This window comes from Bos taurus, chromosome 18 (genome assembly GCF_002263795.3).
Source record: "Bos taurus isolate L1 Dominette 01449 registration number 42190680 breed Hereford chromosome 18, ARS-UCD2.0, whole genome shotgun sequence".
Classification (NCBI taxonomy): Eukaryota; Metazoa; Chordata; class Mammalia; order Artiodactyla; family Bovidae; genus Bos; species Bos taurus.
Window position 1 is genome coordinate 12,987,069 of NC_037345.1, and position 15,708 is coordinate 13,002,776.

Sequence of the window (15,708 nt, forward strand, 5' to 3'; positions counted from 1 at the left end):
CTAAGGTGAATAAAGGCACAACTAAAAACTATCATCAAAGTTCAAGTTAATGGCTTAGTATTTGAGACTTGCAGTCTGTACTATCCAAAGCCACGGGGATAATACCCTCCCAAGTGAGGAGTGTTGAGGCTGGTCTCACTGTGGGTGGAGGGACACCCACCTCTAAAGGTCCCTGCCTTATGAGCAAGAGACCTTGCTCCACCTTGCTCACGTTGGTCAAAGTGTCCTGCCTTCAAAAAACTCAATTATCTTAAAATTACAGATGTCTCACAAAGTGTGTGTGGGGGGTGTCAGAGGTAGGTGTTTTGTGGGAATAAGCACTTGAAAACCTGCTCTAAATGAACTAAAGTACAACACAAGAAGTATTGACTGTGTGTGGGGTGTGGTCTGGAAGGCATTACAAGGTGGTCCGTGGTGCCTGACGTGGCTGGGTCGGGGGCTGTACACAGTAAACAGCAGGTGTGCACGTGATCCCCATCCTAGGAGTCCCCGCGCGTGACCAGAAAGGGAGGCCTTCCCTATCTGGGGGGCTGCAACCTAACAGGTCCCAGGAGTGGCCAGCTGTGTCTCCTGATGCTACTTACCTGACAGGAGCCCTGACCAGTCCTGGAACCGTGCATGTGCATATGTTTTTCTCCGGGTATCCAGAAGTCTGAGAAGACCAAGCCAAACTGGAGATTCCTGCTAGGGAGAAAGTCCCTGAATTCTCTCTCTGTGGCCTGCACTGCTCAGGGTAGCACCGCAGACCAGGGCAAACACATGCTTGTTAGCCTGCCACCATCCCGAGTCCAGGGAGGACATGGCCACAGACACCAGGGCACACTCACTACGAGTTTGGAAATGTCCGAAGGACACTTGGTCTAGTAATGCTGACCCTGATTATGGAACTGGGAGCTGGAAGACCTTAAAACCAATCCCAAATCAATTCACATTTCTATTCATACATAGAACATTTTTTAAAAACCCAGGAAACTAGACAGAAAGTGGATTTAAGACCAGGTATTCCTTTTGTAACACTGAGAAGGCGGCAGAAGGAACAGACTCCCTAACTTGGAGATCAAGAGCCACCATTGGAAAGGATATGTGCCTTGTATTATATGAGACAAAGACCTAATAAAAAGAACCTTTTTTTTTTTAATTTTTATTTTCAGTACATTAAATTTACTCATAAAAACATTCTAAAAATGTACAATTTTTCCTTTTTAACAAAGTATAATAAAACATAAAAACCCCAAAAACAGAATACTTGACATTTACAATTCAAAATCAAATTAGCAGAATATTAAATATTTACAAAACTATATCTTTTAAAAATATTTATAAAGTTACATGCAATTTTGTAGAATTGACATAAAAGAATGGCTCAAAAATGGGAGAATTTTCCTTCATTCCTAAAAAGAAATATGTCCAATAGAAGCTGTGAAGATTCTTGAGTACACGAGGTCTTCAGTTTCAGTACCAAAGCCTGTCTTTGTGCATCTAAGAACTTTACGCATGAGGGGCTCCTCACAGCACCGGGATGGACTGGCCGGCGCGCCCCTCCCTCCAGTAACAGTGTAGTAACATTGACCTTTGGCCTCAACCAGCACAGTACGTAGTTTGCAAGTGTTGATTAAAGATACTCACTTTGATTCAGAACCTCAGGACTTTTAATTGAGCCTCTTCAGAACCCATGGATGTAAATGTCACCTGCCTCATTCTTTGGGAGTCATCTGCACTTTGGAAAGGACGGCCACCTCACTCAGGGTCCACGGGCCCATCCACTGGACGGGTGGTCGAGCTGAGCAGGGTCACGGTTTCCCTTACAACCTTTAAGACTCTTGGACATGTAACGCCATCAGTTATCAGCGTGTAAAACTAGCAAGGCATCTAGTAAGCCACCACAGAAGCAGGAAGAGTGACAGTGACGGAGCGAGGAGGGTGCGACCCAAGTCCCGCTCAGGAAAGTGCTCACTAGCAACACGAGTGAGTGGACAGATGCAAGCCTCGGTCAGCCTGTGCTCAGACGGGAACGCGTGACAGCCGTGTAACGGTAGGCAAAGTTACTACCCGCTCTGCACCTCCACACAGCATGCAGTATAAACTAACTGTGGGACTTCTTGCGATAAAGGACCTAGAATTCTAAATTGGTAAATTAAAATACTGAACCTACTGACTACTATATTAACAAGCTGAACTCGTGTAATCTTTTGGAGATTATAAATGATGCTGGTTTTTTTTTTTAAAAACATCCAATCACATACCTGCTTTCAAGAAAATAGTTTTGTCTTTATTATTCTAAGTGCTAGCTCCCATTTTCTCAGTGCTCTTTAGCAATTAGAAGTTTTCAACATTTATACACTTTCCAATTTTCAATATCATAAAATAAAAATTAGAAAATAAGGTAGAAAATCGAGTGTTCTGCTTTAAAAAACAAAACAAAAAAAATTAGTGTTTTATCCCAACGTATCTACTTCAATCTGTACATTCCACTTTCCCCATTCTTGGGGATAGAAACTTTAAGATATGACAGACCACACAGAGCACAGTGGCTGGGGCCACAGCATTTAGAAACTGAGCCCACAACTTCAGTGACTGATTCAAAGGGCCAGCCTGATCTGTTTCTAGCTGATGAGGACATCCTCTGAGGCAATGCCAAATGCTCTTTAGGCTCACTGACTGTGGTTGCTTCTGGAGAGAAATTTCATCAGAGACGATACTGCTAGCAAATATTCCCAAGTATGGGACCCGCTCACTCGAGAAGAGGTCTCACGGGGCGGCCGCTGAATGCTTTGTGCCTGTGTGTCCCGTGTTCATGTTTTACCGTTAGCAACTCTGAGTGGCCACACGCATTTTCAAAGACAACTAGAAGTTTCTCTGAGACTTCTCATAACTGGAACACAGCCACACAATGTCTGAACCTATTTCTCTCAATTTGAATGTCATACTTTAAGTTGAAGTTTGTTCTGATTTTTTGTTGTATTTGACGCTAACCTCTAATATTTATCAAAACAGTTATAAGGGTAACAACAGACACTTTCATTCCCCGATACTGACGACTAAAACAAAAAAAAAAACCCTAAATATGATTTTTCTCTTTTGTTATGAGACAGTTTTCAACAATTTCACTGTGTTGAAATAGGATTTATTTAAAATAGTTCTTTGTTTAAAAAAAAACCAAAAAATTTTAAAAGTTTGGCTTTCAGCACATATCCAGGCCACTGTAACGGCCTTCAGAAATATTAAAATCGTAAACATCAATGAACACTCCAAGTCTTCCTTAAACATAATATGACAAGTTCCAGTCTAGTACTCTTTAAGGCAAAGTTGTGTCAGTTCTCACAATTTTGACATTTTGTAGTGTTTATAATTTAAGAGATCAATGTAACATTCCCCCAAAAAGCTGTTGTAAGCATCATCATTACTTCAAAACTGTAGGTAACACTGTGCCAAGGAGAGAGAATACAGAGGTCTGTCAATTCTGCATTGCATAGAAACAAAACTACTAAAATAAAACTCTAAAAAACTCTACTAAAAGCCTTTCATTAAAAAAAGTAACAACTTTCTGCCTTAGTTTCCAAGAAGCCAGGAAACTGATCTGAAAATTTTGAAGCCTTACAACACAATGCCTCAAATTCTAGGGTACTCTTGATTTACACCAATTTTGCATGAGGCTGATTGTCCATTTTAAGAATGGTCTGTGTATTATTATTTTCTCTTTTAAATATTCAACTGGAAAATCCCTGGGCAAGGCCTTACCAATCAGTATTTTAACATTGAAGGCTGTAGCATTTAAAACAGTATTATTGAAGCACAAAATTCCCTTTAGCCATGAAGCTTTAAGTCCCTAACTTTCACAACAAAAGCTCTCATTGCATGGGGTAAAATTGAGAGCTGCGTGGTGGACTGTACTTCCCACCTTGATAAAACTAGACTTCTGCAGGTCTTGTAGCTCTGTCCTGTCGGTGTAGTCTCTTTCAGAGTCTTAACCACTTTCTATTGTAGTTTTCCGGTAATTTTTAAATGGAATTAACTATTGATACAGAGCCTAATACAAAAGAAGTTGACAGGAGAAAATTTCAGTCGTTTGCTCAGAGATTGTAGGACTGTATTATTGTTGAAAGGTCTGTCTCAAGTGTGAATCCGTTAGCAGTGAGCCTTGGGGTCCTTGGGAAGTCCATGGGAGATAAAATAACTTGCAAACTTGGCTAAGGATACGCAGCCTCCCGTCAGTGCCGATCACGAGGCCGTGCTGCTATCGCGTCTGCCAGGGTTCCTTCATGGGGAAGACGACAGGACTCAAAGCTCTGAAGGGCTGGGAAGGAAGGTGTCCTCAAAGCTTTGACAGCTAGGGATTCTTTGGGACTTGGACCCTTTTAGAAATTAAGTTGTTGCAAGTAACTATTTCTGTTTAATAATGTAGTTTAAATGTATTTGCAGGAAAAAATAAAAACCTGAAAACTGCTACAAGTGCTTTTAAGGAGGGAAGGAACACTAACACCTCTTGTGTACTAAGTCATGTAGCCTGCTGGTGCCGACTCTAAAGACGGAGTCTCTGAGTGTCTTGCACTGACTGGTCTCAGGGAGTCTGTCTCCCAGAACTGCAGAGATTGACATCAGTTTACATTCTTCTGTAGTGCAATCCTTAAAAAGCCCAGAGATTAGTGCCTAACCACTGTTAAGAACGAAACAGAACAAACAGAACAAAACAAAGGCGACATTTTCCCTCACCAGGGGTGTCAAGAGTCCGACTGGTAGAACTCCACTTGGAGAACTCCGACCTTCAGTTCTCGATCCAACCTCACGTAGCTGCCCTGGAATTACGTGTGAGCCTAGAAGGACCAATTACGGCAATGCTCTTCAGGAGACGGCAGGTCTCTGCATTGCGACCAAGGGTGGAGGTGGCCAGTTTTCACCCACAGTGGAGATACCCACTAGGCCAGTCCTGACATCAAGCTCCCGTCTAGGATTTTGGCAATAAAACTGAGTTTGATGCATTCCTACGCTAGGTTTTCTATCCAGTCTAGTAAAGTAAAGCACCTTTGGATTAAAAATATTAAGCTCAACAGCAACTAGACTTCTCAGTTTTGTATTTAATTTTCCTTAGGTCTCCATGGCTTAATAGTGTTCTGTTGCCAGAGAAAAATATCAATCTGTGGAGTCCAGACTTTCTGCTGGAGGGGCATATTTCAACCTAAAAGTACCTAGAGAAGGGGGGAAAAAAAAAAAAAGAGATCAAATTTGAATCACCATAGAATTACTGCCATGATCTGTCCAAAGTTATTTCCGGAGTCACTGGTCAAGATTTGGGTGCTGGAAATCTAAACCACCTCTTCTAACCACTCCCAATTCCCCTGCTGCACCCCCAAAACTCTTTTGTAAAGTTTATCAAATCAGACAAACGGTGCAGAGACTGCAGAGTTCCCAGTCCTTTCCCTCAAACTTTGGGAGCTCAGACAGCAAGAATCAGCCCCTTCCCTGGGGCAGGGCCAGGGAGGCCCGACCCCACAGAGGGCTCTGGGTTCGCTGCCTCAGGAGACGCAGCACCATCTCTGTCAATGGGGGTGGCCACAGCCCACAGGCACCCCACCTGCCACCAGACCCGACTCCAGGCTGTCTGTGCAGCTCCCCTCAAAATTCTCCAGAAAGCAAGTGGCTGACTGTCCAGCTATCCCCATGCCCAGAAAAACAGCAAGAACAAACCTGGTGTGGTAACGACAGCAGACACACACCTGACTAAAGGAGACAAAAAAATAGCGAGTGGAAGTAGGAGAGGGGGGAGGAAGAAGATACAGCACAGGGAGCGAGGACACCACGGAGCCACACGGCGGCCACGGCCACGCCACGCTGGACCGGGGACACAAGCGGGGACAGAGTCCCATCGGCAGCGCCTGCACTCACACGCCACGCCCTCGGTTCTCAGTTAACACTGGGCGTGGCTCTGAATCACCCACGCTTGCTCCCCAGTCACGTGGCACAAAAGAACAGACCGCGGAGCCGTCGGGCCACGGCCAGAGAGCCACACTGGAGTGAGGAGCAGGCGGAAATCATAAAGACAGTCTCTGAACCAAAGCTGCCCTCTGGGGGCTGCACAGCCCATCAAGAGTTTGGTGCCTTTTCAGAGAGCACTTGAAAATCACTTCTTGCTTGCTTTAGAAAAAAGGAAGTTGATTATTATTTTCATAAAAAGGACACTCCTGTCTGGATCTCTCCACCTCGAGAGCCTTTACCTTGCCGATTGAAGTCCATGGACGGCTGCTTGCAGTCCTGAGCGCGGTGACCGGTGGCCCCACAGTTGTAACACGAGAGGTTCCCGCTCTTTTTGTGACTGGAACCATTGCTACTGCCCACCAAGCCCTGGGCCTGGTAGACGCCCGCCGCCCCCATGAAGTTCTGCACAGGCGGGACAGTGAAGGCGGACTGGCCACCCAGCACGGGCTCGGGGCCCACGCCACCACCGTAGGGCGAGTGCACGACTGGGAAGGCGCCGCCGCCATACTGCTGGGCACCCATGTAGCCGCTGCCGCACACGGGGCTGAAGGGCAGGAACGGGAAGGGGAAGACTGAGGGCCCCGAGAACGGGTGCTGGAAGTAGCTGGCGTAGCTGACAGTCAGGCCGCTCGAGCCGCAGCTCCCACTGCAGCCGCATGACGTGCACACAACACAGCCGGGCGGCGGGGCGGGCGCCGGCTGCTGGGGCACCGGCTGCTGCTGATGGTGGTGGTGGTGGTGGTGGTTCTGGGCTGAAGCGGGGAGGTTCCCGGGGGAGCTGCCACCACCGCCGCCGCCACCACTGCTGCTGTAGAAGCTGCTTTCAGGGACCGAGGAGAGCGCGGGGCTGGAGCTGGGGGCCGGGCAGCTGGGCACGGTGGCCATGTTTGCGAAGGATGGGGAAGGGTGGCTACTGGAGGCGGCAGTGTTGCTGTTCGCACAGAAGCTGCCCTGCAGGGGGCCCACGGGCACACTGCTCATCGCAGAGAAGGCAGCTTTGGTGTTGGCTGTGTACAGAGCAGTCCGGGGGTTTATTATTGCAGGGGGCACACTTATTTGCACATTGTTAGAACAGGAGGTTTGCCCAGAGATGGCGGAATCCGCAGGGACAGATGAAGACACCAGGAGTTTGATGGGCGGCCGAGCCACGTGGAAGACGGTGCTGGATGTCCCCGCGGCAGCGGTGCTGGCTTCCACCACCAGGGCCGGCTGCTGTGCCGGCTTCATCACCCTGTCCAGTGCAGACGCGTGGACGACTTTGGTGCGGGGACCAAAGGAGACAGTGGGAGACACGGAGCTGCTCTCGGCGAGTCCGGAGAGGACCTGCATGGGCTGATGGGGGGTGGACGAGGGGAGCACGTCCATCATGGTATTGCCAAAGCTCTTGTCCACCTTGATGCTGCTTCTTGGTCCAGAGACTTTACTGCGCTCCTCGAGGGACAGCAGTGAGTGCACAGAGGACGAGAGGAGCTTCATGTCCGTGCTCCCCCTTTCCGCCTTATGCACAGAGTTCAGCATCCGGATGGGTGCGATGTGTGAGGCCGCCGTCATCATCTGTGGGGGCAGCGAGTGGTGGCCCGACGGGGTGGAGCCTGCCTCGTTCTGCACAGGGAGGACCTGTGCCGTGGGCCGGGCGGAACTTGAAGTGAAGTGGTTCAGCAGCATCACGGGCTTCTCCTTGTCAGGGCCCTCCAAGTGGATCTCCACACCTAGAGGTGGAAACAGCGTCAGCACAGCCTGCCTGGGCCGGGCGGGGGCAGCGCCTCGCGAGCCACGCAGGAAGGAAGGGCATCCTTACGTCTGTCGTTCTCTTCCGCGCTGTCTGAGCTCTCTTCCCGGGCCTGCACGCCCATCGGGCTGGGTGAGGAGCTGGAGCACTCAGACGAGCTGCCTTCCCGGGCCGTCTGGTGAGGGGCCTGCTCCACCTCCACCCGCAGCGCTGCGGAGAAGGGACAGGTGACAGTCCAAAGGTGGCACTGAGGTCCTCGAGCTACAGGACACGACGCTGGCTGTGCCCTCCTCTCCCGCCCACAGGCATGCCTGTCGCGCTTGTCTTCGCATCAGCCCCAAGGAGGCAGGTCCTACCCTGGCCCTATGCACACAGGGTTGAGGCTCCCACGCTCGGCAGATGCACACACAGCCGTGCTCAGCTCCCCAAGCACTCACCACAGACCAGGAGAAGGACCCCCCCACCACCAGGTGCTACAAAAGCAGCCCTCCACCAACACAGAGACCTCTGTGTTCTGAGGCCCAGTGACACAAGACCTTTTCGGTCAAACAAGTACCAAAAAGATGCACTGACAGTTTTTTCTTCCTGGTTCCTGTCACTCTTGATGTTTCTAGTGCATAAGGAAAACAGCAGAAGGGCTGTTACCGTGGTCCTCCACCACCCCCTGAGGAGAGGAAGGCAGGGGGAAGGGGAGAAGGCTGGTGGTCCGGCATCAAGGACTTCAGGGTGGACATGCAGGGCAGCAGCCTAGGGCCACCTCTCTGCACCCACGTGAAGGGGAGAGACTGGCATCTATTTTCACATTTCCTGTTCTTTCCCTCTCACCAGAGCAGTTCCTGGGTCTAAACCTTTTGCCCAAACAACTTCAGGAGAGTCACCTGTCTCCAGCTGCAAACCTAAGGTCCCTTCTGTTTGTCTACTGCAGAAACTATAAGAGCTAAAACGAGGAAAAGTAACTCTTTAAGTACTAGGAGATGGAAATGGAAAAGTGGTGTGACCTGAGGTCTGACCCTTGCCAGAAGGGTCCCGGGTCCAGGCGCACCCGGCCCCACCCACCTGCAGCATGGCTGCCTCGCACTGTCTGCACGGGCCCCACGTGGCTGGTGGGGGGCACGCGGGCCACTCCGCTGCTGCTGACCGGGGGAGGGGCCGAGGGGTTCAGGCACCGTTTCTCTGACTTCTCCCTGTGTGACAGGAAAGCACACCAACAACCGAGTGTTCAGTTCTGCTGAACAAACTCTCAATGCTTCACAGACGCTACTTAAGTACACATGGTCCACAGAAGGGTGATTTCCGTCAAAATAATCCCCAGGGTAGAAGATAACTGACTTGTCAGATTCACTCTAAAGGGTCGTTTCTAGCAAACCAAAGCCACATTTGTAGAGTTTTAAGAGTATTAATTAAGGTTTAAGAGTATTAATTAAGCCACCAGCAGTAACAAGTCCTAGCATCTGTCCCTCATGTTAGAAACTAAAATGAACACATTTCATAAACAATCTCACACTCACTTCTCCAGCTCCAGTTGAGTCTTGAGTTTTTTCTTTGCTCCCATGGTGAGGGATTCAAATTTATTTAGATCTTCTTCCGTAAGGCTCAGAAACTTCCACAGAAGAAACAAATTACAAAGTTACTGAGAATTAATTAGGATTCTGAAAACAAAGAACTTGGAGTTTAACTTAATAAACATATTCAACCTCTCAGATACGTAAACCCATAAAACTTAACCAGATAATAAAAGACAGGGAAACGCTACAATATTTACTTGCTAAGTGACTTGGTGTCCAGAGTCCAAAATACAAGACACCCACTTTACACCTGAGAGTCACGGGCTGTGTCTCCTGAGCCTTCGGCACAGGCGTCTGGACCACAGCTGGGTGAACGTGGGGCCCTGGAAGGTGCGTGCTGTGCGGGCAGGTGACTGGGACAGTGTCCTGCGGTCTCAGCTGCTACTGGGATGCGGTTCATGGAAGTGTCCCGCTCCAGGGACCCGACTCCCACAGAGAGGAGCATCGTCCTCTTTAGCGGCTCTTGTTTCTGGAATCACGGGACACCAGCAACTCTGTTGGGCAGCAAGTGATCCAGAAAAGCACATGCCATCCAAACTGAGTGGAAACCTAACCCACTGCCCTTGTACTAAGAAAAAGATCCTACGTGGTTCTCGTGACGGCCCATAATATGATCTGTGATTATAGCCTTTTCAACTACATACATCACACTATAACTTTTTAAACTGATAGTAAAATCTGTTGTTTTTAAGACTTATGAATCCTAAACTGAGAGTACTGAAAATATACTTAAAATGTGTTTTTTATTAGCAGTAAAAGCTTGACTTCTAGTTCTTCAATTGCAGGTTTTTGGACAAAGGAAATGTTTACAGAGACCAAAGCTACCACAGCACTTTATCCAGCAGAGGGCACTCAGAGTTCAAACATCCCATACAGGTGTAATTTACCAGAGACATTGAAACTTGAAAGAAATTTCAGAATTTAACAATGGAAAAAAAAAATGCTTCTTGTCAAAATTCTATTGTAAAAATAGTTTCTATGTAGGACTGCTTGAAAGATATAAAATTCATCTATTCCTTTAGCTATTATGCCCTTAATGAAGCCAGGTCATCAGCCAGCATTTACCCGGGTCAAAGTATGCGGGCTCCTTTAAAAAGGCCTGCACTGAGGGCTGTCTAAGCAAGGGGGGGGATGCAAGCTCCAGAATCTACTACTTCTACCCCCCACAGGGTGGCTGGAGGCACAACACTCTTCACATCACATACAGCAAGTATCTACTTGGGAAGACCCCAAACTACCTTTAAAAAGCTGTTTGTTCACAAGCAATTTATGTTCCTTTTTTTTTTTTTAATTTTTTTTTTTAATTTTTTTTTTAAACTTTACATAATTGTATTAGTTTTGCCAAATATCAAAATGAACCAGGCAGCTTCAAATTCAAATCCATGGCCCCCTTCAGCGAACTCATGGGACCCGGGGAGCACGCATCTGGCAGTGTTAAGGACCAGGTGGCATGACCTCCACAACACACGCACTGCTGAAACCCAGCTCGGTTCCTCTGGGAACGAGGTCCGAAGAAAGAAAGATTACCCGAGACAACAAGCACATTCTATCTGCCTGCCAGTAACCAACGTACCTTCTCCATCGTGAGCTGTTTAAAGACAGGGTAATACTTGTGCAAACGCAGTTTCCGAAGCCAGTCTAAAATCCCATTTTGCTCCTGGGTCTGCGGGGCCTGCAGGCTGGACGGCATCAGGATGGCGGGCGAGCTGTCCATCGGGGTCCGGTAGGCCAGCGCCGAACCTGCACCCCCCGAGTGCGAGCAGTGGGGCAAGGCGGCCGCACTGGCGGAGTGCTGCACGTGGTGCTGGGCGCTGCCCTGAGAGGACGGGATGCCGGCCACTCCGCACACAGGCCTGCGAGGACAGCAGACAGGTGGTTTTCAAAACTCCACGGCCTCCACTCAAGACCAGCTCCTCTATCCAGACTGCATCTGCGGCCCACTTCACCACTAGCGTTCAAGTTGCAGCCTCTGCCACCACACCCCCGCCCCAGTTGACCATCTGTGGACATGGACGTGTGCATGCACCTGTTCAGACACAGCGCCTGAGCACATGTACACACACGTGTGTGTCACCACCAGACTTCTGGTTGAGCTGTCTAGTTTTTTTCTGTTGCTTCTATCACAGGATAATACTAACATATACTAAAATCAACTCCAAACATTTTTTTTTAAAAAGTAAATTCCCGAATGCTGGAAGGAGCAAAAGCATCTCTCTCTGTGCCAGCCCCTTCCACACTAAACTGCAGACCCACAGATTCATCATGTGCTCACACACTCCAGGTGAGGGATGAACAAGAAAGGCGGGACACCAAAGATCTCCTTGCCTGACTGGCGTCCATAGGACTGTGTGTGTGTGTGTGTGTGTGTGTGTGTGTGCGCGCGCGCGCGCGCGCACGTGTGTGTGTGCGTGCATGTGTGCGCGCACCCCCCCCCCCCCAACATGTGAGGTCAGCCCATTTTAGGGCCCCAGCTGGCAGAGAACCCAGACAGCAGCAACTCTGACCCTTCATGGGCTTAATCACTCCCTGAGACCTTGTAAAAATGAAGATTTTCAGAAATTCTGGTTTCCTAGAATGTACAGGGCCCAGAAACTGGCATTTGCAATAAGGGTCTTTGGGAATTCTAATTCCAGTGGCTCAGAGAACCCCTTTTTTTCTATTTTTTGAGAAATCAAAAAGTAGATTATCTCTATCCAATTCTTATCCAATATTACTAGTCAAGACTAAGATCAAGAATGCCTTAGCTCCAGAAGCAACTGCTGGCACACAGTGAGAAGCAAGCTCTGCAGCAAGGCTGCCTGGAAATGCGCGGGTCGCACGGGAGAAGTCTCACCTTCCAGACACGCCCATCATGGTACCGACTTTAGAAAGGGAAGGGTTGCCAGGACCTACAAGTTAAAATGAGAATAATTCATTCACAGACCGTAAAAATATTTCTACTTTTACTGAATTACATTTTACAAACTCACTTGGACTTTGAAGCTGTTGGGTGGGAGAAGAAGTGCTGAAAAATTTCTTAACATGGTCATTTTTTAACACATGAGAAGGTAACGAAGCCAAATACCTAAAAAACAAACAGAGTGGTTTTTTCAGCATTAAAATGTATTATTACCAAAAAGTAACTGGGAGAGAAATTTTAATTTTCAATTAAGAGACATTTGTATCAGAAAAACTAAACAGAAGCACCTTAACCTCTCATCTTCCTGCTTTATTCAGTTTAGTTCTTGGCAGGATTCGTGGGTTTCCTGGAGCCCCTTCCCACATTCACACTGTACTACACTGTATGAACAGAGTCTCTCTGGGCCCACAACACGGGGCCTGTGGTCTCAGCTGCCAGGGGGCACTCCAACGGCGGGCCCAGTCCCGGGCCCTGGCAGCAGGGCTCCCTCTGTAAATGTGTACAGGACAGCATGCAGGACACCCTCTGGGTCCAGAGTCTCTGGACCCAGGAGACGTTTTATTAGGTCTTCGTTTCATCCTTTCTACTACAGAAGAGAAAGGATAACCAGATTTTATTTCATAAGACTGTCAAAATTACAGTACATGTTGGCATATACTTCAGAATTCCTTCACTTGTATATCCTCAAAAGCATGCCTAGGTTAAGACCCTTCAAATTCTCTGTAACTGAAGAGGAGACCGGAACCATCCAGACCACGTGTCACCTGAGCAGCCCCTCCGTGACCAGGCGGCCCAGCCCCACCTACACCACCGAGGGCCGTCGGTCCACCAGTCACATGGTGCTGCTGCAGGGGGCTGCTCCCCGTGGCCTTATGGGGGTCAGGGGGAGCATTACCTCAGGTCCGCTTCCAGATCCATATGGTTTCGCTCTACATAAAAGGAATCTGGGCCAGCTAAGCAAGGAATGAATTTCTCCAAATTTTCTTCAGGATACAGCTGAGACAACTGAAAGAGACGAAAAGGCACAGGAAGTCTGGCACAATCTACTTAACAGAACCAGGACTCCTCAGTGTGAGAAACACCTGGGCAGGTGTGAGGAGGTGGCGTCTGCTGGTGTGAGTCTGGGCTTCTGCATCCACTGGGATGCAGGAAGCCACAGCCCACCACAGCACAGGGAGCTGGGCGGCAAAGCCACCACATCAACCCAACTCCAAGAGGGACCTGCCCTCTGAGGAGACGGCACATGAGCTGTCCAGCTGCAGCAGAACACGAGGAAAAGGCGGCTGCCATACACGCCCCACAGGCTGAATGAGGGTCAGACAGCAGCCGGCCAGGAGCCGGGGCACGGGGCAGGGAGACTGTGCCCTCACTTCCGAGCTCTCTTCCGTGGGCGGCAGGCCGCAGGGAGCCTCTGCAGGTGGCACAGGGTGCAACGGCTGTCCCGGGGGCCAGGCAGGAAACCCCATACCTCCCCCTGGAGCCTGCTCTTCATCCAAAGCAGAAAGCCCACAGGTCACAGGCCAGGATGAGATGGCGCCTGCTCTCAGAGCTCAAGCACAACCCCCAAGTTTCTGGAGATGAGGAAGAACACCTTCCTGCCTCTGGGAGAGGAGGAAGAAGAGGAAGTCCTCCTGACACTGGTCTTTTCTCAGGGAAGGTAAAAACAAAACCCCTCCAACCCCAAGGAAGGGCAGGAACCCCTCCTGAGTGGAAGGGCCTGCATGAGCACAGAGTGGACCAGGTCAGCTGGTGGGGAGGGAAGGGCAGCGATGCTAAGGAAGGGCAGTGATGCTGAGAAAGGGCCCAACCCTGTGCCTGGAGCTCGGGCTGCACCAGGACAGGGAGCCCCCATCCCCACTACAAATCTATCCCCAGCGCCCTCCCTGGGAGTGGAATCAATGGGGCAGGCAGACCTGCTCTGTTCCACAGGTGAGGCAAGACCACGCCATACTCCTCTTGAGACTCCAGGGACCAGCAGGTCTCTCTGGAGGAACCCAAACGCAGCTCTGCTCCTGACAAGACTAACCCGAAGCCACATTAATGGTTTGATGGATTCCATTTCCAGGCTAGTTTCTAGACATGATGTCTAACATTCAATCAAAAATTATAAGATAAAAAAGAGGTGGGAGTCTATTGTCAAGATAATCATTAGAACCAGACTCAGAAATAACCCAGATGTCAGAGCTATCAGATGACTTGAAAATGAACAAAAACCCCTAAAATCATGGTACCAGAGATGAAGAGTTCAGCTCATGAGCAACCTGAACAGAGCTGAGGAGAAACATCCCTCAACTTGAAGACAGGGTCAAGTACACATAACTCAAGGCCCAGGAGAAGAGAGAGTGGAGCAGAAGAAATACTGAAGGAGGTGATGAACAAGACAGTGAGGCAGAAGCCCAGAAAGGGCAAAGGACCCAAAGCCAGGGGAGTGTCAGCTGCTGCAAATACCCAGACAAGAGCGGCAAGGTCTGCCAGCATGAGCGGAGTCCAGAGAAGCACTTTTCCACAAAACAAGTAGGGAGGCCTGGAGGAGAGGAAACTCAGTGGTCTACATGGTGCAGAGGAGCAGGAGAGCCCGGGGCAGGACCCACATCCCTAAAAAGAAGGTCTGTGGCACTCTTCAGGGCAGGACAGGCTGAAAAAAGAGGCATGATCGAGCAACTTCTGTCCAGGGTGTTCAACTAGATTTTCTCCCATGGGATGTTTTCCCTCATCTTATAATCAAACTAGACAGCATATTAAAAAGCAGAGACATTACTTTGTCAACAAAGGTCCATCTAGTCAAGGCTACGGTTTTTCCAGTGGTCATGTATGGATGTGAGAGTTGGACTATAAAGAAAGCTGAGCGCTGAACAATTGATGCTTTTGAACTGTGGTGTTGGAGAAGACTCTTGAGAGTCCCTTGAACTGCAAGGAGATCCAACCAGTCCATTCTGAAGGAGATCAGTCCTGGGTGTTCACTGGAAGGACTGATGTTGAAGCTGAAACTCCAATACTTTGGCCACCTGATGCAAAGAGCTGACTCACTGGAAAAGACCCTGATGCTGGGAAAGCTTGAGGGCAGGAGGAGAAGGGGATGACAGAAGATGAGATGGTCGGATGGCATCACCGACTCAATGGACCTGGGTTTGGGTGGACTCCAGGAATTGGTGATGGACAGGGAAGCCTAGCATGCTGCAGTCCATGAGGTCGCAAAGAGTCAGCGAGCGACTGAGTGACTGGACTGAACTGAACTGATAATCAAACTGCCAGCTGCACTCTGGAGACACTGCAGCCGTGCTGGCTCCACTCGGCAAAGGTGGCCACTTCAGATGCTCAACTGTGGCTAAGACAGTGGTTCACCGCCTGGCAAAGGCCAGGCTGGGCGACTCTAAGCATGCAGGTATGGCGGTATGTGTATGGCGGTAAAGAGGTATTTATTAGTGCAGCTTGCTGTTGAGATGGTATTTGTTGAATCAATTTAAAAACAAGCAGCTGCCTTTCAAATTTTTTTAATATTTGAAAAAATAAACACAAACAGGAAGATTCGACATGTACACACACAC

General features: G+C 49.0%; 1 protein-coding gene across 2 annotated transcripts in view; it reads right to left on the bottom strand.

Moving 5' to 3' along the window:
* Positions 1-5,057: 5,057 nt before the first annotated feature.
* ZCCHC14 (zinc finger CCHC-type containing 14) overlaps positions 5,058-15,708 on the bottom strand; it is a 44,613-nt gene continuing 33,962 nt past the window's right edge. Inside the window, exons 4-12 of one of the 2 annotated variants that reach the window (XM_024978332.2) lie at positions 13,059-13,168; positions 12,234-12,328; positions 12,098-12,152; positions 10,838-11,117; positions 9,208-9,299; positions 8,756-8,883; positions 7,769-7,909; positions 6,210-7,679; positions 5,058-5,183 (exon numbers count right to left, since the gene is read on the bottom strand). In XM_024978332.2, coding sequence (XP_024834100.1) covers positions 5,128-5,183; positions 6,210-7,679; positions 7,769-7,909; positions 8,756-8,883; positions 9,208-9,299; positions 10,838-11,117; positions 12,098-12,152; positions 12,234-12,328; positions 13,059-13,168 — 2,427 coding nt within the window. In that variant the 3' untranslated portion in view covers positions 5,058-5,127. The remainder of the gene's footprint in view (positions 5,184-6,209; positions 7,680-7,768; positions 7,910-8,755; positions 8,884-9,207; positions 9,300-10,837; positions 11,118-12,097; positions 12,153-12,233; positions 12,329-13,058; positions 13,169-15,708) is intronic. The other variant, NM_001205953.1, reaches the window with a different exon arrangement.